The 26,793-nt window shown below is 41.8% G+C and overlaps 1 protein-coding gene across 4 annotated transcripts in view; it reads right to left on the bottom strand.

Moving 5' to 3' along the window:
* Window positions 1-26,793, bottom strand: part of MAP3K3 (mitogen-activated protein kinase kinase kinase 3) — a 69,303-nt gene that overhangs the window by 17,810 nt on the left and 24,700 nt on the right. For all 4 annotated transcript variants that reach the window (XM_061176540.1, XM_061176539.1, XM_061176541.1 and 1 more), the window contains 4 exons: window positions 24,083-24,123; window positions 16,292-16,391; window positions 11,446-11,559; window positions 4,670-4,790 (listed from right to left, as the gene is read on the bottom strand). In XM_061176540.1, the coding sequence (XP_061032523.1) occupies window positions 4,670-4,790; window positions 11,446-11,559; window positions 16,292-16,391; window positions 24,083-24,123 (376 nt within the window). The remainder of the gene's footprint in view (window positions 1-4,669; window positions 4,791-11,445; window positions 11,560-16,291; window positions 16,392-24,082; window positions 24,124-26,793) is intronic.

Raw genomic sequence — 26,793 nt, 5'->3', positions numbered from 1 at the left:
AGTGGCAGGACGAGGAGCAAGATGGAATAAGAACCGAGGCGAAGGACTTAAGATGCACTAGACCAAATGGGAGTCAGATGTGGCAGGGACAAGTCCTTTAGTTGATGGCTTAAGGGCACCACCCACTGCATTATGGAAGAAATAGTGCTTGAGCTCAGCTTCAAAGGTGATAGAATTTCTACAGGCAAAGACACAAGGAAGGGTAAATTCGCGTAGGGAAATTCCATTTGCCTTGTCTGGAGATCTTCCCACAGGGTCTCTCTTTTGGGTTAACACATTCCCTAGTAGGTTTGTTTGTTTGTTTATTTATTTAATTTTTAGCAGACTAACTGGCTTGAAAAAAACCTGGAATTCAAGGTATGTATATTATGATGGAAAAAACAAAAGGTGAACAGGATAGCTGGTTTCAAATATCTGAAAAACTGTCATATGAAAGATGTTATCTGTGTTGCTCAAGAGAGCAGTACTAGAGTCAATGCGCAAAGTGAGAGAAGGCAGAATTTCAATTCAAAATAAGGATGAACCTCGAATAAAGAGAGCTGTCTAAAATTGGGGTGGGCTTCGTTGCACTTCCTCATTACTGAAAATGTTGCAGTGGGAGCTGAATGACCTGCGTGTTTAGTCTTTCACTCGTATGCACTGGGAGCACAGGTACAGTAATGTTGGTGGAGGAGGAGGGCAGAGAGCCCCCTCCTGCTGGTGGGGGGTTGAATCACTAAGGCTTCTCGTTTAACCCCATTTGTATAGCTAGGACTTCTCCTAGTCCCTCATGCTTAAACCTTGACTTCTCTCTTTCTGTTTCCTTCTATTCCAGAAGGCCTTACCCTGTACCAGCACAGCAAGCACTCAGACATTTGTGGATGAAAATGACAAGTTTGTGTCTCTTACTCTTGGTTTGTCCTTTCCAACCTGGCTGGTGCCATGTAATGCCTTCTTCCCACCTTCTCTTACTTTCCCTCCTACTTCTCTGGTCACTCCTTTCCTGCGTCTTTTGCAGGCTCATCCTCCTCTAACTGGCCACTGTCTGGGTTTCTAAGGCTCAGTCCTAGGCCCTCTTCTCATTTCACTTTGTAGTCTGTTTAGAAACTCTCATCTGGGCCCATGGCTTCGACTTGACAATTTCCAATTGTTTCTTCTACCTCTGGTTTTCTCCCCTCTGAGCTAGAGATCTGTATAGTTAGCTGCCCATCTGCTATCATCTCTTGGCTGTCTCTTTTTTTTTTTTAAAAAACACCAATATGTTTATTGGTGAATCGATAATCATACCAAAATATTCATAGTTATACCAATTCAACCTGTCTAAAACTTTAGGTCTGCCCTTCTCAGTGCCTGAAACCAGGCTCTCTTCTAGTCTCTGTCTTGGTGGAAGGCACTGCCAATTATCCAAATCCACAAACCAGTAACTTACGTCCTGCTCTCTCAACACCTGAAAATCCAATCCAATACCACAGTGGTTCGTAAACCTTTTGAACTTAGAACCCTTTTCCCACTTCTAAAATTTGGGACACCAAAGAGCTTTTATTTATAGGGGTTATATCAATTGATATTTATTGTATTAGAAATAAGGGTCAAAAAATTTTAAAACACAATAATACACAAGTACACATTCCATTAGCCATAGAGCAATGACATTACCTCAGGCAGGTAACCTCTGGAAAATTCCACTATATATATGTGAGAGCCAAATCATGTCTTAGTATTATTATGAAAATAGCTTTGACCTTGCAGATCCTAAAAGGATCTCAGGGACCGCCCCCACCCCCGCCATGTCCCCAGACCACGATGCCATGTTCTGTTGGCTTTACCTTCTAAATGCCTCAAATCCACCTGTTCCTTCCTCTCTCCACTACCCTCACTAGCCTAATCCACGCTTCTGTCTTCTTTCACCTGGACCACTGCATTAGCTAATACGGTTCTCCCTTGGATCCATGCTTGCCCCCCTTTGATCGGCTCTCCACACTGTATGCAGCTGGAGCAATCTTTTCAAAATACAAATCTGAATATGCAACCCATTCCTCTTCACTTAAAAATCCTAAGGTGGATTTTCACTGCTTTCAACGTAAGGATCAAAATCTTCATCACGGTCCCCAAGGCTCGGCCTCCCTCCCCAGCCTCAGCCCATCCTCCTTTCCCTTGTTCTCAGCTCTCCAGCCCTCAGGGCTTCCTTCTGTTTCTCAAACACACCACACTCCCTCTGCCATGAGGCCTCTGCATGGGTAGCTCTCCCGCCTGGAGCTCTCCTCCCTATATCCCCTTTGAGTAACTCCCCTTCATGCTCTGGGTCACAGCCTAAGGCTTCTCTGGCCCCGAAATCAGGTCACATCCTTCTGTTACACGTGCTCACAGCACCACACACCTTCTGGTCGCAGCCTGTAATTACAGATGGGTCACATCACGACACGTAAGGTCTGACCTCCCGCAGGTGTGTAAGGGCCATAGGGACAGGAACTGTGTGTTTTGCTTCCCATGATTCTGGCACACAGCAGATACTCTGGCAATTATTTCTTGAATGAATAAATGAACAAATGAGTAAAAATGCAGTTTGACAGGGAGAGGGATACAATAACAAGACAATGTGATAAGCATTAGAATAGAGATGGGTACAAGGGGTCACCGTTCCCAGTGGCTTCCCACCACCCACCAAACAAGCCCATGTGCAGTCAAGGGTCCCCAGCCAAGGCAGGCATTCTTTCCCAGCCTTCTCTACTTCTCCAAACATCAATACACGAGCCAGTCTGAAGGATAAGTGGGATCTCCACCAGCAAATCACTGAAATGCCCTCTCCCCTCATCCTTGCTTATGGAAATCCTCCATAATCTCTAAAAATCCCAGAATGCATTTCCCAGGTCATTCCAGTTAGAAATAATCTCTGCCATTTTCCAGCTTTTAGAAAGGCTGGCAGGCTCTGCCCACTTCTCTCGTCAAACCCACCACTCCAAACCACCTGGGGTTCTCAGAAGCCACCACCTTCTTCTGTGATCGTGCCTGGCAGATGCCCTTTTCTGTGCCCAGAGTATCTGTCCCTGTGCTCAGTAAATCTTCCTTCGTTTGTCAGCTCTGATGTTCCCTCTCTTTAGTGAAACCTTTCCCCAAAGTCCTGGGTGCCGTTGGTTACTGCCTGCTCTGTGCTCCCGCACCACCCTCAGCCTCCCAGGTGCCTCCACCGTGGCACTCATGCCAGCCCAAAGGCTGGTACCTAATGCTTGCTGACTGATGGAATCCAGGATCTGTGTGTGCTGGGAGGCTGTGTTGCCCATTCTCTCGATAGATAGGAAGTCGTTCATAGAAATCTTACTCCCAGTAAGATTTCAGCCCTCTCAGACAAGGAAATTCCATATATGGCCCCTACAGTGAGGGCCCAGCATTTAGCCTCCACACACAAGTCACAGGCACTTGCTTAGGAGCCGGAGGCCCAATCACTGCCCTGTGTCCATCCTCACAGCTTACTCCGCAAAGGAGCAATGCTGCCCTCCTCCAGCCCCTTGCTCTCTACAAGGGCTCTGGAACAGAGGCCAAACTAGCAGAGATTCCCAGGTTCCAGGGCACCTGGATTCTAGGGCCAGAGATACTCTGGATAAGGTTTCCTTGTTGGGGTGCTGGCTCTCTCCTCAACCAGCTTATTGAAAACGCAGCCACCAATTATCCACAATGTTAGGGAAATATGAAACACATATACAGACTTTCAGCTTGGCAACACTTACTACCAGTGCTTGCTAGGGTTCCAGAAATTACTCAGTGAGGCAAAGTCAGTGCCTCAGCAACACATTCTTCCGGCTGCCCCCTGAGGAGGCTTATCACTCCCAGACAAGCTCAGTGACAGGACTGATGCTCAGACCTCCCCAAGCTCAGCTCAAGGTCTCCAGAGAGCAGTTCAGTTTGATGCAATTCTACCTGTATGGATAGAACCTGTATGGACAGCAGCAGGGGTCTCAGCAACGTTAGGGCAGCAACCTCAACAGAACTATTGTTAAGGCCAGACTTCCCTCTTGAAACAAACTGCACAATTCAAGAAATGAGCTTTCTCCTCAGACTGTGGGAAATGGGATCCAGAGCAAAACTGAATTGCCTGCTATAATGCATAGACCTGATTTAGATTCCTTTCCTGGGGAGGCCTGGCAGCAGCTACATAGCTTTCTTCCTAATGAGCCAACTGTATTTACTACGTCAACAGTCTCCTGTCCTTCCCAGACAACTTAGTTTGACTCTCCAGGAGTTTCGTTGGAGAAACTTCGTTCCACCTTCCTTGAAGCATTAGGACTCCTCAGGAATCACAAGCAAGAGGTTTGATGTCAAAACTCAATCTTGGACCTGATGCGTAACTTCACAAGTCCCCAGTCCTTTGGGGAAAGAATGGTCAGAAATGAGGGCATAGTGCTGCTGGAGGTCTTCACGCAGATGTTTGAGGAGATCGCTTTTTCAGGGCTGTTGAAAAGGAATCTGATTCCGCCACCACGTCATGAGAGTGTGAGCTCCCGGAGGGTCAGGACTCCATCCCAGTCACTTGTCTATTTCTTCTCCCCAAAGAAAAGCATGGAAGACTATTCCGAACAGCGTAGCAGTCAATAACGTTTGATGACTGTTTCATAATAATTAATTTTTTAAAAGAATATTAAAAAAAAAACATGGGCAGATAAATTAGATGAGAGGAAAAAAGGGGTGAGATACTCACTGACAGAGAGGTGCCTGCTCCTGGGCTCAGGGGGCTGGTAGATGGTATTTATGTCTCCCGCAGACTGGGAAGCTTTGATCCGCACCTGCCTGGACACCCCGGAGTGGGGAGGGGAACTGGTCTGCAAGATAAGAGGAAAAAGGCTGAGCTCGCTAAGCAGGCAGGCTTAGAAAGGCCCCCCGCCCCTCCCTCGGACTCCCCATGCTCTCAGCCGCCATCACGCTTTCAATACATGAGCTACCCAGCTTTCCCTCAAATCTCACTCCTCAATTCATCTTGGCAAATCACTATTTACTCAATGTAGTTATCCAGCTTCACTGATATAGAGCACTGAGACCCAGTGCTCCAATTTATTAGGTGATGACCCAGACACAGAAGAATAACAGGCATTCCTGTAATAATGTGCCAAACAGAAAAGCATTGTAAATACCCTCTCATAAAACTCTCCAGAGAGCTTGGGAAGAATAGCAGGAAAAGCAGGAAATTATTTCAGTGGCAAGATCACCTGCCACGTGGGGGGTCAGAATGGAGAATGGTGGCAACTTCTGCACCAAAAATTCTGGTTGATAAACTTTTAAAAAATAGCTTGATATGCTGCTTCTTCCCCAACCATAATCACTCCTGGAAAATTAAGGTAAGAAGATCTCAGCTGCTTCATATTACTGGGGTTTACATGTGAACCATCTCAGGATTGTGTTCATCTCAGAAAGGTTATCAAGGTACCATTCTGCCAGAGGTCAAGGACTTCAGAACAGGGTCAGCAGCCTTGCCACATCTACCCCACTTTGCACTGACCCAGTTGGGCCTCAAGGTGAGCCCTTGAGAGAAAACAAAGCAACAGAAAGGGGCCCTTGCACTGAGAAAGCTTAAAACTGAAGCTTGGAGGTGAGCAAGTGATGTCAGGATGTGCTCATAAATAAGCAGAGCACTATGGAGAGTGGGAGCTCAGAATTTATAAATAATTTGGGTCAAAGTTTCTACTTGTTTCTCTCTCTCTCTTACCTCCTGTAAGAAAAAAAAAAGGTCCAACCTAAACAAACTATATCCTGTCCTCCAGGAAAAAGGCTTCCCGCTCTCAGGGCTAAGTTCAGCTGCCAAGCCAGCCTCCTCTAGTCCCCCCACGCCAGACTTTATCACATGCAGGGCTGTCTTGACAAACTGTCTTGCTCTAACGGGAAGTCAGACCAAGGGGAAGTGAGTGTTCTTGCTAAAGCCTCCAATGTGCAATAGCTCTCTGCCGAGGGTCAGAAAGGAAAAAACAATCAAAGCCACACGCTGGGGAAGCAGGCCAGTGAAGGGCAAGGAAAAGGCCACAGCCTTACAGTCAGAAAGAGAAGAGCTGCACGCTGAGCACCCCAAGGACACCTGCTTAGACACGGGGCCTTACAGAAGGTGGGAATTCAATACATCTTGGCAACACAAATCTGAAATGTACCAAAGAACATACATTCTAAACTCTCAATTTTAAATCTAAAAGCTGAGCCAGCAGGTTCAACAGCCAGCATGAGCATAGGTTTCTAAAAGGAAAGGCTGACTGTGGCAACAGTTGGAAAACAGATGAAGGGAATCAGGGAAGGTTTCAAAGCAGGGCTTCTCACATTTTCGCGTGCACACAAATCACCTGGGACCTTGATGAAGTGCAGATTCTGATTCAGTAGGTCTGGGCTGGGGCTGAGAATCTGCATTTCTAACAAGCTTTCAGGTGATGCTGACGCTGCTGGTACATGGACCACACTTAGGGCGGCAAGGTCTTAGGAGGTGAGTCACACTTGGGTTTAAGGCGATGGTTCTCAGCCCGAGCCGCCCAGCAGAACCGCCTGTGGGGTTTTTAACACCTCAGGCCAACTACAACAGAATCTCTGGGGGTAAGGCCGAAGGATTGGTGTTTTTTAAATCTCCCCCAAGTGTTTGTAATAGTCAAGTTCAGAAAACCCTGATTTAAGGAGATAAAAAGAATGGCATGGTAAACAAAAATGAGGTTGATGCAAGGATTCAGGGAACCTTGAACAAGACCTAGAAGTGGGAAAGAGAGGAAGGAGGAAGGTGGGACTAGGAAAAATAAAAGGGACCTGTAAGAGAGTGAAAGGAGAGCTAACAGGTATAAAGTGTGTAGCTGGCAGAACATTCTAAAGACAGCAAATAGAATGGTCATTTCATTTGACCATTCAATGAAAACCTCACTGAAAGGCTCTGGGGGTAGCAGTGTGCTGTGGCCGACACAAACAACATGAAAAATTACCAGGGAACCACATGCACAAAGACTGCAGTCACTGGAAGCTAGGAGATTAGCAGAAAAAGAGATTATAAAAGTTGACCCACAAATCATCTCGATAAAAGATTTGGTGGTATCAGACAAAGGGAACAGGTGGATTCAACGATGCAGGGGGAAAAGAAGAGGTGTGTGTGTGTTTGCTTTAGTTTGGTTCACGGACACATGAGCTGAGAAATGGCACCTTGGATGTCACTAGTCCTCTGCTTCAATGGTGGCAACAAGAGACATTTGCATGGAAGACCATGACAGTTATGATAGCTGTGGAAGCATCCAGGTTATTTAATAGATTTACAGCTTTAACATCCATGAATTTATTAAAAGCCTTAAAAAAATCTGCTTTGAAGCTATACAACTTGAATAAAGGATGCCATGTTTATACCCCTTATACAAATTCTTATTTCCGTTTTGTTCTATGATAATCCTCAATATTCAAGGGGTTCATTCAAATTGAGATTAGGTGAATAAATCTGTGTTTTTATTATCCCTACTCTTCAATGCATCAAAGACTTTGTTTATACATATGTATGCTTCGGCTTCCTTTCCTGACTAAAGAGTTCCAGGCTTTTTAGGCCATACACATATAAAACTGACCCCAACCCCTTACAAAGTTTGTCTTCTCTTGGACCTTTCCTAGCTCAGTTAAGCTTCTGAGCTGTGGCGAAGAGAATGACACATCTCACAAGTTTTCCTCACGGGCAACATTATACTTTCTGTTCTGTTTCTAATGAACTGTGAAAGAACCTGGGTGAGGTTTTCCAAGGACTACAATAATTCTAAGATCCCTTTCCTGGATGGTATCTAATACATACTGGACTACAGTCAGAACATCTGGATTCAAGACCAGCTCTGTCACTATTTACTGTTTCACCTAGGGCAAATCACTCTAAGCCTCAGTTTCCCCAAGGGGTAGACTGGCGATAACAGATGCCTAACCGACCACTCAAAGTTGCAAAAACCGAATGAGAGATGAAAGTACCTTATACATGTAAAGTGTAATGATTTTTAAACAGGGGCCAGACTGAAGCTATTCTGCCCAACAAGTTTCATTCTAACTTCCTGCACTTGCCCCATTAGTTTCTTGGAAAACTGAAAATAATTACCATTTAGATTATCCTTGATATTTTGAACTTAAATAGTGTCAAATTCATTGATGGGAAATTTGGGAAGTGGGCAACATTTAGATGAGAAGATTTTAAGTTTACTTTTGTCAGAGAGAATCTGAGGTAACAAAACAAAATGCCATTCACAGCTTAAGGTGGTTGGGTATTTAGTTTTTATCATATGCAGATACAAGTGACAACAGAATGTTAAGCTTGAGATTATGACAGTGGAAAGGTCGAGAAAGTTATAAGAAAGTCAAGAGCAGAAAGATAAATTAAGAGTTAGATGCACACATGTTTAGAAAAGAAGTCTGTAATAGGAAAATAGCTAAGAGTTGATGGCCCAAGGCAGAAGGCTAGGGCAGCAAGAACTACTGAAGGAGACGGTGAAGTATCTTAAAATGGCAGTAAAACCAAGGCTAGAGAAAGACTCTTCAGACTAAGAGGAGGTTCTGTGATTGCCCAAATCCAGGAGTTCTCAGGTAAAAACAATATTGAAGCCTAAGACCCGGCCTTGGCCAGGTGAGATGGGAGGAGTATGACTTTCCACCTTGGTGAGGGATGAAGACAGAGGAAAGATCAGAAGCTGTCATAGAAGGATCAATACAAAAGGAATCCGGAGAGTAGAAAGAGATAGTACATTTAAAAACAGGAATAAGAAGGGAAGTAAAGGTATAGGTAGTAACAAAAGGTGGATGAGTTGACAGATTGCTAAAAATGGAGGAAACTAAGTAGAGAACAAAGTGGCTGACAGTTACCATCAAGAGGAGATGAAGACCAGGTCGATATGGTATCCTGGAGAAGTGTATGTAAAGTGTGATCTGTGGGCTGGTGCCAGGGTACAACCTGTGGTGTATACCAGTCCTCCACAAGGTAAATACCAAAATGGAAGAGCAACTCTTTAAGCACTTTTACAACAATTTGGCAGTGACTCATGTCTATTGAACTTAACAATAAAAGTGGTGGGCTTGTATTTTATACGTCTCTAGTTAATTTTTCCATTTCACCTTTCACGTTTTTAAAAAAGAATTGGTCCATAACAGATTAGAAACTAGAAGAATAAAACTGATATTTCATCACAAACAGAGAAGCACTTCTAGAAGTAGGACTCCTAAGCACATAGCAATTTTGGATCATGATACCTCTGTTTATTGAGAAGCCTGAGGTCTAGCTGAGGAAGTCCCCAAGAAAAGATTTCATCACCACCAATGCCACCATTAGTCTTAAATGTAAATCTTTATAAATGCAAAAAATAGGAGTAGCTTAAGTGTTCCAACAGTAGCAAAAATGGTTATTTAATTAAATTATGGTATATCCACTCAATGGACTTATGCATCCTTATAAATTATAATCATGAAGACTGTATATTAACAGAAAAATGTACATGACAACGTGAAGTGAAAAATTAAAGTAGAAAATTGTATAAATACCATGACAACACTTACAGTGTGTATACATATGGCCAAAGAGGGGCGTATGCAAAAATCAATGTGTTACGGTGCTAGGATTATGTAAGACGGTCCTCTTTTTTTTTTTTTTAAGTTTACAATAAGTTATACTGACTTTATAATAATTTTAAAAAATAAACATCCTTAGAGAGGCATCAATGTGGCACTTATTTTATGCGATATCTAATGCCACGCCATGAGTGTCAGAGCTCAGATGGTCATCTTTCAAACAGCTCTGGTGTTGCAGCAGTATCTGCAGCTGAGTGCACCCTTTAATGGATGGGAAAGAGAATGCAAAGAACCAGTTGTCTACAGCTTCTCATCAGGGGAGTGGAGGGATCACCATCAGGGGTGCTAGTTCCCAGTTAAACAATCATATCATTAAACTAAACCCCAATTCCAGCTTCTTCTGTAAAGAAGGGGTTTGCAGAATATGATTTCTGCTTGACTCCTGCTAACAATTCAAGAAGTATTCACTGTGTTCTCTTAAGCGGATAGGTTCCAAAACAAGACACAGCTCCTGTTCTCAAGGAGCTTATAATCTTTTGGGGTAGAACTTACAAATATGCAACAACTAGAGGGCAATTACTCAGGAACCTATAAACTAGTGTGCAAATTATATCCAATGACTAAAGGAACAGGGAATAATGAAAATGGTCTCAGTCAAAAATACTGACCAAACTGCAGCAGGTAAATCAAGCTAGAGCCTTAAAAAAGGTTGACAACCATGGTCTGGCAAAGAGGAAGAAGGAAGAACTGCAGAATAGTGGAAGCATGCTGAAGAACTTGGAAAGATGAGACTGGGGAGTTGAAAGGAAGGGTAGTTAGTGATAAACCTTGGGTGCTAGGCTACACTGAGATCTTACACGATAGGCCATGAGGAAGGACTACAAGGAGCAGGTGAGTAACTTGAACAGAGAAATGAAATAATAACGTACATATTTTACTTCAGAATACTTCCCAAAACATATCCAGAAAAAAAGACATTGTGAGAGAGAAGACCAGTCCTCATGCTCAAGGACACTTCTATAATATTAGAAAATGTCTTCTTTATTCTAAGCCTTCCTAACCGCATTCTCCTGTGTCTTTCGCTAATCAATAGACAGTCCAAGGTCTCTTTAAAAATAAATGGTCAGCATAAAGCACCATTCCATCTAAACTCTGTCCTGGTATGGGGTGTCCATAGTTCTCAGGCAGTAATGTCAGCTGTCCACAGTTGGCTGTCTTCAAGCATAAGGAAAGGAAAGACTGCCAAGAAACCTGCAGGAACATGCATCTGAAGAAAACTGGTAGAGTCATCAGTGATTAGAAGACAGACCCAGATTACAAGCATTCTTGTGAAATGTAGGCCCCCAGGGACCCTTTAGGAGAGGAAACTACATAAGGGATGATCCCTCACTTCTGAAGGCCCCCATAGATTGCTGCCATTTGGTAAGGTAGCAGCTGGTAAATTACAAGAGGCCCTTTAGCCCATGGCTTTTTTTCCACTGAACAGAAGGGAAAGTTTGTTTCCTACATGTGTCCCAAGGGAAAGTCACGGTTGCCGAGGAGTTGCGGGAGTTGGGTTTACAAAGCATGATAGTCTCAAATCCTTGACAGCCTCTGCTAATTAGCTCCCCCACGCTGTGCAAATCTCTCTTGCTGGGGTCCAAATCTAGTCGAAAGAACATAAATACAGAGAAAAAGAATTTCCTCCTTTATCATAAAATGTTTCCCTTCCTCCCACACCACAAGCCAAGTCACCTTCAGTTGCAATTTTAACACCAATGATCTGGCTTCGCAGTAAGATCAAATGCAGAAGGCTAAATGGCTACTGACCCGGTGGGCTGGGCCACACCTACGTTCTCGCTTTAGCAGTGACTAAGGAACACAAAATTCTGTCAAGGAAGCAAGGTGGACTCCTGAAGGACAGCAAGCTTTGTCTTCAGCTGTCAGGCCATGACAGGGGCTACTTACATGGTTTCTGTCCTGGGACAGCAGCAATATCCTAAGGCTTTTCATGCTTGAGCTTCTATCCAAAATATCAATTGCTTTATCAAGATCATCTTGGTTCTTCAGCAGGATGGAGAGCTGTGACACAGGACACAGAAAAAGGAAATCACATAAAACATAAGTCTTTAGTTTGCAAAAATAAGCAAAATAAACAACAAAAAAATAAATTTGGAGGAAAACAATCTCAGTGGATACTATGGGGTCTTAAAAGATCTAATTGAAACCATAGGGATATTTTCTTTTCCTTTTTATTAAGTTTACAATTCAATAATTTTTGGTAAATTTACAGAGTTGTGCAACCATCACCACAATTCAATTTCAAAACATTTCCATTGCTCCAAAAAGATCTCCTGTGCCCATTCATAGTCACTCCCCTTTTCTACCTCTTACCCCAGGCCACCACTAATCTACTTTCTGTCTCTAGAGATTTGCATTTTCTGGACATTTCATATAAATGAAATCACACAATTCATATTCAATTCAATTCAATTCAATTCAATTCATAGTCTTTTGCATCTAGCTTCCTTCACTTTGCTTAACGTTTTTGAGTTCATCCATGCTGTAGCACATATCAGTACTTTATTTCAAGGTATTTTTTTTTTTGATGGTATAAAAATACTTTTAAAAAATTTTTCATTTTTTTAAAAAAATTTTTATTGGAGTATAGTTGCTTTACAATATTGTGTTAGTTTCTACTGTACAGCAAAGTAAAACAGCTATACGTATACATATATCCCCTCTTTTTTGGATTTCCTTCCCATTTAGGTCACCACAGAGCACTGAGTAGAGTTCCCTGAGCTATACAGTAGGTTCTCATTAGTTATCTATTTTATACATAGTATCAATAGTGTATATATGTCAATCCCAATCTCCCAATTCATCCCACCCCCCCCCAAGATATTTTCTAAGAAAAGCTTCGTCTCTAAAAATACCCTTTATTCCAAAGCATCAAATCCGAAACGGTTATAGGCCCCATATTTCTTCCCAAATTAAGCAGTAGAATCATGTCCCATTCTACCCTGTGCTGACATTAACAGAATAAGCAGAAAAGGCACAGGAGGAGGAGGGGGCAGGCAGAGGATGAAAACGTTACTCAAATAAGAAGACAAACTTAGACTGCATAGAAGGGTTTAGTATCTTAATGTATAAAGGTTAAAAAAAATCAGTGACTAGAACCAAAAACTACTTCCTCTGTTTTCATTCCACTGAAGTATTAAAAGAGATGGTTCTTGAGGGTACAGATAAGCCTGACTCACTGTTAAAAGCAGAAGATATTATGAGTACTTAGTATTAAAACATGCAAAAGTATGCTTTGCCTAAGACCTAAAAAATGTCAGATCTTATTATGTATTTGTGGCAAACATAAAGCAAAAATCCAATTAATTTCTTCAGTTCCCGATTCAGAATACAAGGAAATGAGAACTCTAAACCCCAGGCCAGGAAAAAACAAATAGTAAAATCAGTATTTAAAATAAAACCTCAAGACAACCCACGGAATGGGAGAAAATTTTACAAATCATATCATATTGTAAAAGAATTCCTTCCTGGGTAACATTCAAAGTAGGGATAAATAAGGACTGGTGTTGGGGGAGGTGGGGAAGGGGTGGGTGGAGATAGGGGAAGATAAAGAAATTACTGGAGTAGGTTTTAACTTAAAAAAAAAAAACTACAATTTTGCAAATGTATGATAAGGGTCTAGTATCCAGAATATATAAAGAACTCTTACAATTCAACAATAAAAGGACAAACAATCCAATTTTTTAAAAGGGCAAAGGATTTGAATAGATATTTGTCCAAAGAAAATAAACAAATGGCTAATAAGCACATGAAAAGATACTCAACATCATTAGTCATTAAGGAAATGAAAATTAAAAACCACAATAAGATACCACTTCATGCCTACTAGGATGGCTATAATTTTTTTAAAAAAGAAAAAAAAAAAGAGAGAATCACAAGTACTGGTGAGGATGTAGAGAAATTGCAACCCTCGTACATTGCTGGTAGGAATGTAAAGTGGTACCAGTTGATATGCGAAAGTTGGGCAGTTCCTCCAAAAGTTAAATACAGAGTTTCTACAAGAACCACCGTTCCACTCTTAGGTATATTTTAGAGAATTGAAAACATTTGTTCATATAAAAATTTGTACACAAATGTTCATAGCAGCATTATTTATAATAGCCAAAAGTGAAAACAACTCAAGTGTCCATCAACAGATGAATGGATACACAAAATGTGATATATCCATATAATGGAATATTATTCAGCCATAAAAAGGAATGAAGTATGAGACATGCTACAACATAGATGAGCCTTGAAAACATGCTTAGTGAAAGAAGCCAAACACAAAAGGCCACATATTGTGTGATTCCATATATATGAAATGTTCATAACAGGCAAATCCAGAGACACAGAAAGTAAATAAGTGGTTGCCAGGGACTGGGGAGTGGGGAGAATGGGAAGTGACTCCTAAGAAGTACAGGATTTCTCTTTGGGGTGATGAAAAAGTTCTGGAATCAGGTAGTGATGTTAGTTACACAACTCTGTGAATACACTAAAACCACTGAATTATACAGTTTAAAATGTAAATTTAAAAATAAAAGGGTAAATTCTATGGTAGGTGAATTATATCTCAATAAAGCTATTATTACAAAAATATAAACATAAATAAAATAAAATCTCAACAGATTTTTTCATTTGTGGTTCACAAATCCTGACAAGGCAGGGTTTAGAGGGCAAAGAAAAGAAAAATAGTTGAGACATTTGAAATTAATAAGATGTAAATTAGTCAATTCTTGGTCACTGACATTAGCAGACTACGGAAAGACATGAATGATTTAAAACAGTAACAATTATGGGAGTTCCCTGGTGGCCTAGTGGTTAGGATTCCAGGCTTTCACTGCCATGGCCCAGGTTCAATCCCTGGTCAGGGAACTGAGATCCTGCAAGCTGTGCAGCGTGGCCAAAAAACAAAAACAAAAAACAACAAAAAACAAAGTGATGAAAAATAAATGCTCAAATAAATTAGTCTTCACTGACTCAAAAAATAATGACAATTACTTATATTTGGCTTTAAAATCAGTATCTGTATAAACATTTGAATAAAGGAATGCCCAATATTCTGGGCAGTCACTCCCTTGGCAAAAGAGTTTGAAAATGGATTTTGGGACATCTGAAATTCTTAATGGAAATATTAATGGAAAGAGAAACAAGTAGTACTAAATCATCCAGAAAAGTCTTTACTAACTAAAGAACACCTTTAATGCTGATTGGCTAGCTGACTTTAGCCTCACTTTCTTATATAGTCATTGATGCTTGAGCTGAAATTTTTTAAACTTCTATGGATTTGACATTTGTATTTGGGGGGGGTTCTCATATCCTGTATTTAAAATGTGTTACTTTACATACTTTAAAATACTTACATCTGTGTTATTTATTAACTATAGAGTTAGTGGTTTATTTTTCAAATTTGCTGTATTTCTAAAATTTATGCAAAAATCAAAAATCAGATGGTGTTATTTTTGTTAGCTATTTGGCAGTGCATATATCCAGTTGTGGTTGTATATTTTATATGAAGAGGACCACAGAGTTTTTGCCAACAAATCTCATCTCCTACAGATTTAAGCCCCAAAGTAGAGAAAATTCTTAACTTTTCAACCAATAAAATAAAACTACAAAGTAAGGGGGCTTCCCTGGTGGCGCAGTGGTTAAGAATCTGCCTGCCAATGCAAGGGACACGGGTTCAAGCCCTGGTCCGGGAAGATCCCACATGCCGCGGAGCAACTAAGCCCGTGTGCCACAACTACTGAGCCTGTGCTCTGGAGCCCACAAGCCACAACTACTGAGCCCATGTGCCACAACTACTGAAGCCTGCGTGCCTAGAGCACACGCTCTGCAACAAGAGAAGCCACTGCAATGAGAAGAGCGTGCACCTCAACGAAGAGTAGCCCCTGCTCACCGAAATTAGAGAAAGACCGCACAGCTACTAAGACCCAACGCAGCCAAAATTAAATAAATATAAATAAATAAATTTTAAAAAAAAGACAAGAAAAACTACAAAGTAAGGACCTGACTCTCAAAGAACCATGAGGTTGCCCAGCTTTCCTGTCTTGCCCCCCAACTCAGTTCCCTCAAGGTGCAGGCTCCTTACTGGGCACAAACACAGTGCCTTTCAGACTAATGCAAAGCACCAGCCTAAGCAGACTGCAGCCTCTAGTACGTTCCTTGGAGCTGGGAAAGCAGCCAAGTGACTGACATTCAAAAGAATTCCTTCCTGGGTGATATTCAAAGTATGAATAAATAAAATGGCTGTCGGGAGGGGTTAGGAGGACTAAGAGTTAAAGAAATCATTAGAGTAGGTGCTAACGTTTGGAACCAGCTACAATCAGAAGTTAAACTCTGAGAGAAGAATCCAGCATTTCTGCCTGTCAATAGAGGATCTACCCACCAGTTTTCCACACCTCTCCAGCCCTACTGAACCCTCTGCTACTAAGGCTGTGCTGGAAGGAAAAAGATAACCTACAAAATGTAAAGGAGACAATATAAGCCCTGAACCTAATCCCGTACCTGATTCCGCCATGGAGTATTAGAGCTACCAGCACTGAATGAGCAGAGGGAATGGACACAGCTATGTAACCTCCCATGTAGTAAAAAAGAGAAATCGCAGAATTACTGGAATTAAGAAAAGAGGCTCCAGAAAATGAAAACCTGCAGATGACATTAAAGGAACAAACCAGGAAATCCTCAGTTAAACAGAGAGAAAAAAGGTAGGCAGCTGTGCCTCCCTTGCCCGCACACCATCCATCTTTCGTACCTCATTGTTCATGTAATGTAGCTCAAGAGGCTGCCCAAACACTGTCGTCACCTTGTGCTCCACATCTTCATATCTCACAGGCCGGCTGAATGCTATAATTCTGAAAAGGAACAGAAATCATGGTTAACTGTATATTTTAAATGCAGGGTTTAGAAGCTATGGCTCCTGAGTGTTATCTTCCTTTTCTTTTCAACATAGAATTCTCTTTTTATTTTTCATGCAGCTTGCCTCTCTCTGTATTTTTTTCTTCTCTTACATCTACCTTTATCTTTTCACCCTTCTTCTGAGCATCTCTCAGGTTTGTCAATAGTACCTATGAGCAGTACTCAATCTCAACCATTGTTCTTCCACTTCAGCTCAGCTCTTTCGGTCAATGACAGTGCAGTATCATAGGAGGATACCTGGATTTAAAAACTATGCTTCAAATATTCCTGTTAGGAAGAAAACCTGGGGATTGGAGCAGCAGTCCTGAAAACATGGTCTTAACTCCTAAACGACTCAACTCCAGGACTTGAAAGGTCTCTTCCATTGTTCATTTTTGAGATGCCACAGTAATCTCAATGCTGATTATCCTCAGAACTGACATTTCCTGCCATAGTCACAGGAATTCCCCTTGAGTTGGTTATATGCCTGATCAGTTTTCTTAACCAGTGACACATGTGTGCATGTAAGTAGTGTTGATATTGATGCTTTTCGACAGAGACTCTCTAGGTCAGTTCAAAGCACAATTTCTATAAACAGATGGTAGAGTAAGAACATGCTCAAAGAGGTCTTAAAATGATTTGTCATTAAATGTCACAGCAAAATTTACAAGTGGGGGTAGATGAAACAAGGTTGGCAAAATGTTGATAATGTTGAAGCTGGGTGACAGGTCCTTGGAGGTTGAGTATCATATTCTATTTTTGTGTGTTCTTCAAATTTTTTTAATAATAAGCTTTAATTAATGCATTAGGTTTAACTATATGATACTGGACGTAGTCAACCACTTTTGCATATAAAAGTGGCAATTTTATATGGGACCAACCCAACACTCTAAAACTTAAATAATTAAAACAAAAATAAGCTAAGAGGGACTTCCCTGGTGGCACAGTGGATAAGACTCCACACTCCCAATGCAGGGGGCCCAGGTTCGATCCCTTGTCAGGGAACTAGATCTCACATGCCTTCCGCAACTAAGAGTTCGCATATCACAACTAAGGAGTCCACGTGCTGCAACTAAGGAGCCCATGAGCCACAACTAAGAAGCCCGCCTGCCGCAACTAAGACCCCACGCAACCAAATATTAAAAAAAAAAAACAAGCAAAGAGATAAACAGAACAGAAGAGAATATCAGAAACCCATATATATTATATATATACATACATATATATATAAAGAAAATATAGGATTGAAAAAAATATTAGAGTAGGGAAGGTCTTCCTAAGCATTACATAAAATAGAGAAGACAAAAAGGAAGAAGACAAGTTTGACAACAAAAATTTAAACTTTGATGGGAAAATAAACCATCAACAAAGTTAAAAAGAAATACCAAACTTGGAGAAAATACTTGCAAAAATCAATAAGAAAAGACAATCCAATAGAAACACAAGCAAAGGATATGATGAATGGCTAATAAACACATGAAAAGATGCTTAATGTGATAGGGGAAAATGTATATTAAACCCACCTTAATCTGTTAGCGTGTCTAGACTTAGATGAAATCTGACTAGTGTGTGGCAGACTAGCAGCACTCAGCCATCAGCCTCTATAGTTCTTGCCCTCCTCCATACTGACAGGAAGAAGTGTGTGGTTCTTTCATATACTCCCTGCTCCCCCAGAGTGGGAAGTGGTATAACCAGAGGAAGAAGCAATAAGCCACAGGAAAGAGGGATCTAAGCCATTTTTAAAAAAATTTATTTTATTGAAGTATAGTTGATTTTACAATGTTGTATTAATTTCTCCTGTATAGCAAAGTGATTCAGTTATACATATACATGCATTCTTTTTCATATTCTTTTCCATTATGGTTTATCATAGGATATTGGATATAGTTCCCTGTGCTATACGGTAGGATCTTGTTTATTCATTCTATATACAATAGTTTGCATCTGCTAATCCCAAACTCCCAATCCATCCTTCCCCCACCCCCCTCCCCGCTGGCAACCACAAGTCTGTTCTCTATGTCTGCGAGTCTGTTTCTGTTTCATAGACAAGTTCATTTGTGTCATATTTTAGATTCCACATATAAGTGATATCATATGGTATTTGTCTTTCTCTTTTTTTTAAATAAATTTATTTATTTATTTATTTTTGGCTGTGTTGGTTCTTCATTGCTGCGTGCGGGCTTCCTCTAGCGGTGATCAGGGGCTACTCTTCCTTGCGGTGCACAGGCTTCTCATTACGGTGGCTTCTCTTGTTGCAGAGCACGGACTCCAGGAGCACAGGCTTCAGTAGTTGTGGCACATGGGCTCAGTAGTTGTGGCTCGCGGGCTCTAGAGTGCAGGCTCAGTAGTTGTGGCGCATGGGCTTAGTTGCTCCACAGCATGTGGGATCTTCCCAGACCAGGGCTCAAACCCGTGTCCCCTGCATTGGCAGGCGGATTCTTAACCACTGTGCCACCAGGGAAGTCCTGTCTTTCTTTTTCTGACTTACTTCACTTAGTATGATAATCTTTAGTTCCATCCATGTTGCTGCAAATGGCACTATTTCATGCTTTTTTATGGCTGAGTAGTATTCCATTGTATATACGTATCACATCTTCTATATCCATTCATCTGTCGATGGACATTTAGGTTGTTTCCATGTCTTGGCTATTGTAAATAGTGCTGCTATGAACATAGGGGTGCATGCATCTTTTGAATTATAGTTTTGTCTGGATATATGCCCAGGAGTGGGATTGCTGGATCATATGGCAACTTTACTTTTACTTTTTTGAGGAATCTCCATACTGTTTTCCATAGTGGCTGCACCAATTTACATTCCCATCGACAGTGTAGGAGGGTTGCCTTTTCTCCACACCCTTTCCAGCATTAGTTATTTGTAGACTTTGTAATGATGGCCGTTCTGACCAGTGTGAGGTGATACCTCACTGTAGTTTTGATTTGCACTTCTCTAACAGTTAGCGATGTTGAGCATCTTTTCATGTGCCTGTTGGCAACCTGTATGTCTTCTATGGAGAAATGTCTATCTAGGTCTTCTGCCCATTTTTCGATTGGGCTGTTTGTTTCTTTGTTATTGAGTTGTATGAGCTGTTTGTATATTTTGGAAATTAAGCCCTTGCCAGTTGCATCAATTTGCAAATATTTTCTCCCAGTCCATAGGATGTCTTTTCATTTTGTTTATGGTTTCCTTTGCTGTGCAAAAGCTTGTAAGTTTGATTAGGTCTCATTTGTTTATTTTTGCTTTTATTTCTCTTGCCTTGGCAGACTGACCTAAGAAAACAGTATGATCTATGTCAGAGAATGTTTTGCTTATGTTCTCTTCTAGGAGTTTTATGGTGTCATGTCTTATATTTAAGTCTTCAAGCCATTTTGAGTTTATTTTTGTGTATGGTGTAAGAGTGTGTTCTAACTTCACTGATTTACACGTGGCTGTCCAGCTTTCCCAACACCACTTGCTGAAGAGACTGTCTTTTCTCCATTGTATATGCTTGCCTCCTTTGTCAAAGATTAATTGATGGCAGGTAATGTGGGTTTATTGCTGGGCTCTCTATTGTGTGTTCCATTGATCCAAATGTCTGTTTTTGTGCCAATACCACACTGTTTTGATTACTGTAGCTTTGTAGTATTGCCTGAAGTCTGGGAAGGGTATGCCTCTTGCTTTGTTCTTTTTCCTCAGGATTGCTTTGGCAATTCTTAGCCTTTTATGATTCCACATAAATTTTAGGATTATTTGTTCTAGTTCTGTGAAAAATGTCATGGGTAATTTGATAGGTAAGCCATTGGATTTTAATGAAATCTGACTGGCTGAAATCAGTGGGCACCGTAAAAGCTGTTACCATCTAGAACTGTGCTGTTCAATATGGTAGCCACTAGTCACAAGTGGCTATTTAAATTCAAATTAAATTTTAGAATTGGCTCTTTCAGTCCCACTAGCCACATTGCAAGTGCCCACTAGATACATGTGGCAAGTGCCTAGTATACTGGAGAACACAGCTATAAGTCGGCCCTCCGTATCCACAGGTCCATACCTGCAGATCAAAAATATCTGAAAAAAATTCCAGAAAGTTCCAAAAAGCAAAACTTGAATTTGCCACATGCTGGCAACTATTTACATGGCATTTACATTGTATTAGGTATTATAAGTAATCTAGAGATGATTTAAAGTATACACGAAGATGTACATAGGTTATATGCAAAGACTGCACCATTTTATATAAGAGACTTGACCATCCAAGGAGTTTGGTATCCACAGGGGGTCCTGGAACCAATTTCCTCTGCTACCAAGGAATTACTGTAGAACCTTTCCATTACAGCAGAAAGTTCTACTGAACAACATTGATAGGATATTATTATAAACCATAATCTATCCTTCACACAAAGCCTAACATCTCAGGAAGATAATTTCTCTATAACTTTTCCTTCATCCATCACTACCTTTCATTTTTGGAAATTATACTGCTGAATGTATTAGTTTATATCCACCAGGAAATCCATCCATATTATAATCCTTATATTTTTTTTTCCCTCAAATCAACTGTCCCAAGCAATAATTAGGTGCAATCTAGATATGGGTTACCTAGATACGAGTGTTTTCTGGGTTCTTTTGAGAGAATACCTTTCTATTAATTCAAAAGGGGCCAGCCTTTCTTTCTTTCTTTTTTTTTAAATCAATTTTATTTATTTATTTATTTTTTTGGCTGCGTTGGGTCTTTGTTGCTGCGTGTGGGCTTTCTGTAGCTGTGGCAAGCAGGGGCTACTCTTCCTTGTGGTGCACAGGCTTCTCATTACGGTGGCTTCTCTTGCTGTGGAGCACGGGCTCCAGACCTACAGGCTTCAATAGTTGCAGCACGCGGGCTCAGCAGTTGTGGCTCGCAGGCTCAGCAGCTGTGGCTCACAGGCTCTAGAGCGCAGGCTCAGTAGTTGTGGCACACAGGCTTAGTTGCTCTGCAGCATGTGGGATCTTCCTGGACCAGGGATCGAACCCATGTCCCATGCCTTGGCAGGCAGATTCTTAACCACTGCGCCACCAGGGAAGTCCCCGGGGCCAGCCTTTCTGAATAAAATACCAGGAGATCACTCAGATGTCTCTAGCACAGTTAGAAAAACATCAGACTCAGAGATAAATTTTCCTGCATTTGGCCTGGTGATGAGCCATTCAAAACCTCCAAAAGCAGCCCAAAAGTCTGGTCAAGATCAGAAACCAGCACTCCCAGGTTTGGTAAGATCTAAGCTGCTGCTACCACCTTGAATAACAGACATTTTTAGGCCAGTACTTCAAAGAGGGGTCTAACACCCAGGACAACCATCCCCACCAGTGTTCAGACACGAAGGGAAGGAGATCCTAATCTACAGTCCTCTTCTGCCCTCCTGAGGCTAAGAGGGAGGAAGGGTAGAAGTCTGATGCCCACCCTTCCAAAGCAAAGGGAAAAATCAGCCCACCAGAATGGATACCTGGCAATGACGAATGGGAAAAGTCACTACTTCTTTCCTCTTTTCTGTAAATTCTTATTCTATAAGGGCCTACAACATTTAGGTAGATACTGTCCATAGTCCCTGTAAAAAGTAAAGAAAGCCCACAATAACAGTTTCTACAAAATCCTAAGACATGAAATACACGAAACCAGAGCTGTCTGGCACAGAGCAGCTTGAACTTGGCTTCCCCACACCGACTTTATAAAGTCCTCAATTCCACACACAGTACACAAACAGTGAAACGCCATGGCTCCCGAAAACAGCTCCATAAAAAGAGAATGCAGTTTTCAAAACCTTGATACCAACACTGCCGCTCAGGGCTTCAAAAGCCTGACCACCTTAAATATTTGTGGTTTCGATCTGGCAGCATCTCTGAAACTAAACACATACACTTTCTCAGTGTAAGTCCGCTCACTGTTAACTGCATACCACTTAGGGAACAGGAATTCAGGAGAGCGTAACTGTGTAATTAGGCTCCAACACAACTGAGCTTTTGATTTCATATCTTCATACTTCTGAAAACTCTCCGCTGCTCCAAGTTTGGCAATCCCTCCAAAACCCAGTCAGGTCAGAAGTGTGAAAAGGAGCAACAATGAAGTGACAATTTAAGTTCCATGCTACTGGCAGGTCATAGGACAAACAGCTGGGGACAGAGCTCAGAAGACCTTCTTCCCTCCAGCCCTGGAACAGCCCTAGAATTCACATGGCGGCAGCAGAACCCTGGCTCTGCAGACCACTCTTTGTACAATGTTTCCATCCGGCAACCTCTGACAACCTTGCAGGCTTCCGAATGTATTTTTTTAAGGGAGAACAGCAGCCAAAGATCTCCTCCGGAGCTAGTTTCAAAGTGGGCTGAAAGATGCCAGCAGTAGAGAACTACCAGTACAAGAGCATTTGAAGGCACTAAGGTCCGCTGGTGGGACTCCTAAAGTAGGTGGATCTTATCCTGATGGGTATGCTCTTTGCCCCTCCAAATGCTCAAAGCAAAGGAAAAAGGGCGGGGCAGTTATCAATGGGAGAGAAAGGCAAAGAGGGGGAAAACAGATATTGAAAAGCATGCTTGTGCGCATGCTTGTGCCACATACATGCACACACAGGGTCTCAAATATCCCGACAAGAGTTCTGTATGCTTTCTTAAAGGTTTTCCTTAAAATAACTTGAGAAATTCAGTGGAGTCATTTTTCTCTACTGAGAACTTCTACCTTGACTTCCTACAAAAAACTAAATACTGACAATGGAGAAAAGGATACAAGGGTTTTGTAACATTACTTTCACTTCCCTAACAAGGTAAAATACAGAATGCAGACTGAAAACTCCCTCTTTCTATGTCCTCAAATGAACTGAAATCTTTCACAACTGAGGGACTTGATGCAGCTTCCCATGACCTAGAGACATTTTAAACTTTTTCTTTTTCCGCTGAGTTGGGTCTTCATTGCTGCGCACGGGCTTCCTCTCATTGTAGCGAGCAGGGGCTACTCTTCGTTGTGGTGCGCGGGCTTCTCATTGCAGTGGCTTCTCTTGTTGCAGAGCACGGGCTGTAGGTGCGCAGGTTTCAGTAGTTGCAGCTCGCAGGCTCTAGAGCACAGGCTCAGCAGTTGTGGCGCACGGGCTTAGTTGCTCTGCAGCATGTGGGATCTTCCCAGACCAGGGCTCAAACCCGTATCCGCTGCACTGGCAGGCGGATTCTTAACCACTGCGCCACCAGGGAAGTCCCAAGGCATTTAAAAGAAAAACTTCCAATTCACCAACCTGACCCCTGATGTGGACAAAACCAGGGACACTCTACCAGGGATGGGAATGGCACCACATAACAGGAGAATCCTCATCTCCCTCTGATGCCCATGGCTGGCACAGTGTCAGTGTGTCTGGAAGCCATGACTCAGTAGAGCTGGGGTCCTGACTTCCTCCCCTAGCACAATGGTGGATCTCACAGTAGCAAAATAAGAGCAGAAGAGTAAAACATCAGCAGTTGAAATGGCTTCCAATTTTAAGACCAGAAACAAGGTTCAATCAGTAGGCCAAACCAAGGGTGAAACTTTCCCCTTTATGCCCTACCAACCCCATTCCCCAGCCAGTGACCCCGCAGGAATCACTCCAGGGCAACGGCTTCCACAAGCTGAACGCTTTCTAAGAAATGCAGCACACATGAACACAGCCACTCATCAGAAGGCAGACTTACCGCCTCTCCCCGTTGTGCTCGAACTTGATTCTGACGTCACTCTGCCAAAGAAATGATAGACAGGTTAGCGGGTTCTCTGGCGTGTGTCACTCCTGCCCTTCCCAGGTAAGCCTCAGGCAGTCCTTTAGCAACCTTAGGCAGACATCCCTGATGGCTCCTGTTAGAGCTTCTCTACCCCGACAGGCATTCCTTTCAATGAGTTCTAACCTCAGCGGCAACAAAGCTCTTGGGACGAGATCCTTTGGTGGCTGCCCCAGCTCAGGTGCTCTGCTCTGACATATCATTTCTAAGTTCAAACACTCTCTATTTCCACAACTGGCTCTGGAGTTTCTCCCATTATATCACCACCTCCTGGCCAGGACACCGTTCCTTCTGGGCTGATGTAACTAGACAGAAAAAGAAATCTTAATACTGATACTTCCTAGCTCTACGACCACAACCAAGTTACTTATCCTCTATAAGTCTTAGTTTTTCCATCTGCAGAGTAGGGCTAAACATACCTAATTCACAGAGTTGCTATGAGAACTAAACGAGAAAATGTAAGTAAAATACCTAATACATAGTAGACATGCAATAAATGGTTGCTGCTGCTACTAATGATTTCCACGATCCTTTCAAGGCTGCCCTTGAAAGTGGCAGTAAAGTGGGAGTAAAGTGGCACTCTGGACAAATACCTTATAATTGTCCCCAGCTCTAGCCTAAATGACCATCATGTGTACCCTATAAGCTCCAGGAGGACAGGGATCATGTCTCTCTTGTTTCTGTAGCTCCAGTGACAGCAAAGGTAATAGTATATATCTGTGCTTACAATATTTATTAAACGGATTAATTGACTGAAGAATAGAGTTGGGTGTAAGTGTCAGAAATTAAGACGAGGTAGGAGTGTTAGAATGTTAAGGAACAAATCAAGGAGGACGAGAGATACTGTAAAGGGCAAACAAACAACTTGAGGGAGTTAAAAATGACAGGAAAAGGGAAGAGATATAGAAAAAAAGAACAGGTACATGGGAAAAAGAAAACTAAGATAGTCGGGAAACCAACAAGTAATAGAGGGGGAGGTAAGAAAGTTCATAGTCAATGAATGAAAATTATACTGAGATTGACAAATTAAAAAACTGTGGCTTGGAAGAAAGAAGAGGGCTTCAGAGTATCTGAAGATGAAGAACATAGAGCAGACAGAAAAGATGACAGAAAAGGGAGAAAGTTGAAAGGTAGGGTGGGTGCACACAGGACTTCCGTTTCCCAAGAGATTGGAAGGCTAGAATTCCCTTCCAGTCAAATGAACTAGACTGGTGTCTCTAATTTACACTCTAAAAATTATTGAGGACCCCAAAAAGCTTTTGTTTATGTAGATTATATCTACTGATATTTGCCACGTTAGAAATTAAAACTGAGAAAATTTAAATTTTATTTAAAAATAATTAAAAACCGTTATGTGTTAACATAAATACATTTTAATTAAAAAAACTTTAAAAAAGTGAAGTGAGAGAATGCCAGTCTCTTTAATGCATGGCTTAATAGGAGACAGCTGGATTCTCATATCAGTGTTTGCTTTCAAACTGTTGTGATAATACGTATTGTGTAGCCTCTGGAAAACTCTACTGTACATTCTTAAGAGTATGAGGGTATAAAGGGCAAGGAACATCTTAATACTATTATGAAAATAGTTTTGACCTGATGGACCCTCGAAAGGTTCTTGAGAACTTCCTAGGGGTCCTAGAACACACCTTGAGAGTCAATGAATTAAAATATAAGAATACAGCCTCTAACTCACTATTTTAAAGACAGGGAAATGGAGGCTCAAAGAGCTTCATGACCCTGAAAAGCTCACATACTAAACAGTGGACAGCAAAGCTCCCCTGAGGAGCAGGCCTGCGATGTGACAACTTTTCAAAATACAGCCCTGATACAGCCCTTTCATCCTTTGATGTAACATATGGGCCACTTGATCCCATTACTAATAATATGACCATAGTTAACATTTACTGAGGATTTATTATATACTAAGTCTTGTTCTAAGCATGTCACATATATCAATTAAACTAACCCTCACAACAGGTACTTTTATTGTGTCTATTTTACAGGAGAACCTAATTTACAATGAAGTTAAACAAGTTCTCTCAAGATTATAATGCTTTAAAAGAAGCCCAGATATGCTACAACTTAAGTGTCACACAGGCAAGGGAGGTTTATTTTACTCACAGATGCAGGGCTTCAATGGGAGCACTGAAAGAAGGAAACTATCAAAGGATCTTTTGAGACCTTACTTTTCAGAACTCATGGAGGAGATGGAGTAATAATGGAGCCAGCATCGGGAGACCAGGGGAGCGATCATGCAGGAAGCTATGGGGTCTGGGGAACCAGTAGGGGAGGCTCTGGCTGAGGCTGTGCGTAGGTGGAGATGGAGGAGGTGGCATGGGAAGGCAGTGTGCCCCCTCTGGTGTGCATTCCAGGTGAGAGAGACTGTGTGTGTATGTGTGCACACGCGCGCGGGAATATGAGCGCACAAGCAGAAAGATGAGGCACTGCTGCAGAGGAAGTTATCATGGGGCTTCAAGGTTTGCATGAGTGACAGCAGTGTTTTCACTGTCTTCTTTTTCTCCTTCCCCTGAACTACTAAGCAGTTCCCGTGGCAAGGCCCTCCGAAGCACAGTGCCTGCAACACGCTGCCGCATCTGACATGCTGTCTCCAGCTTCCCATGCTGTCCGGT

This window comes from Eubalaena glacialis, chromosome 19 (assembly GCF_028564815.1).
Source record: "Eubalaena glacialis isolate mEubGla1 chromosome 19, mEubGla1.1.hap2.+ XY, whole genome shotgun sequence".
Lineage (NCBI taxonomy): Eukaryota > Metazoa > Chordata > Mammalia > Artiodactyla > Balaenidae > Eubalaena > Eubalaena glacialis.
Note: the sequence above shows the minus strand (reverse complement) of the source record. Positions and strands in the feature narration are given on the sequence as shown.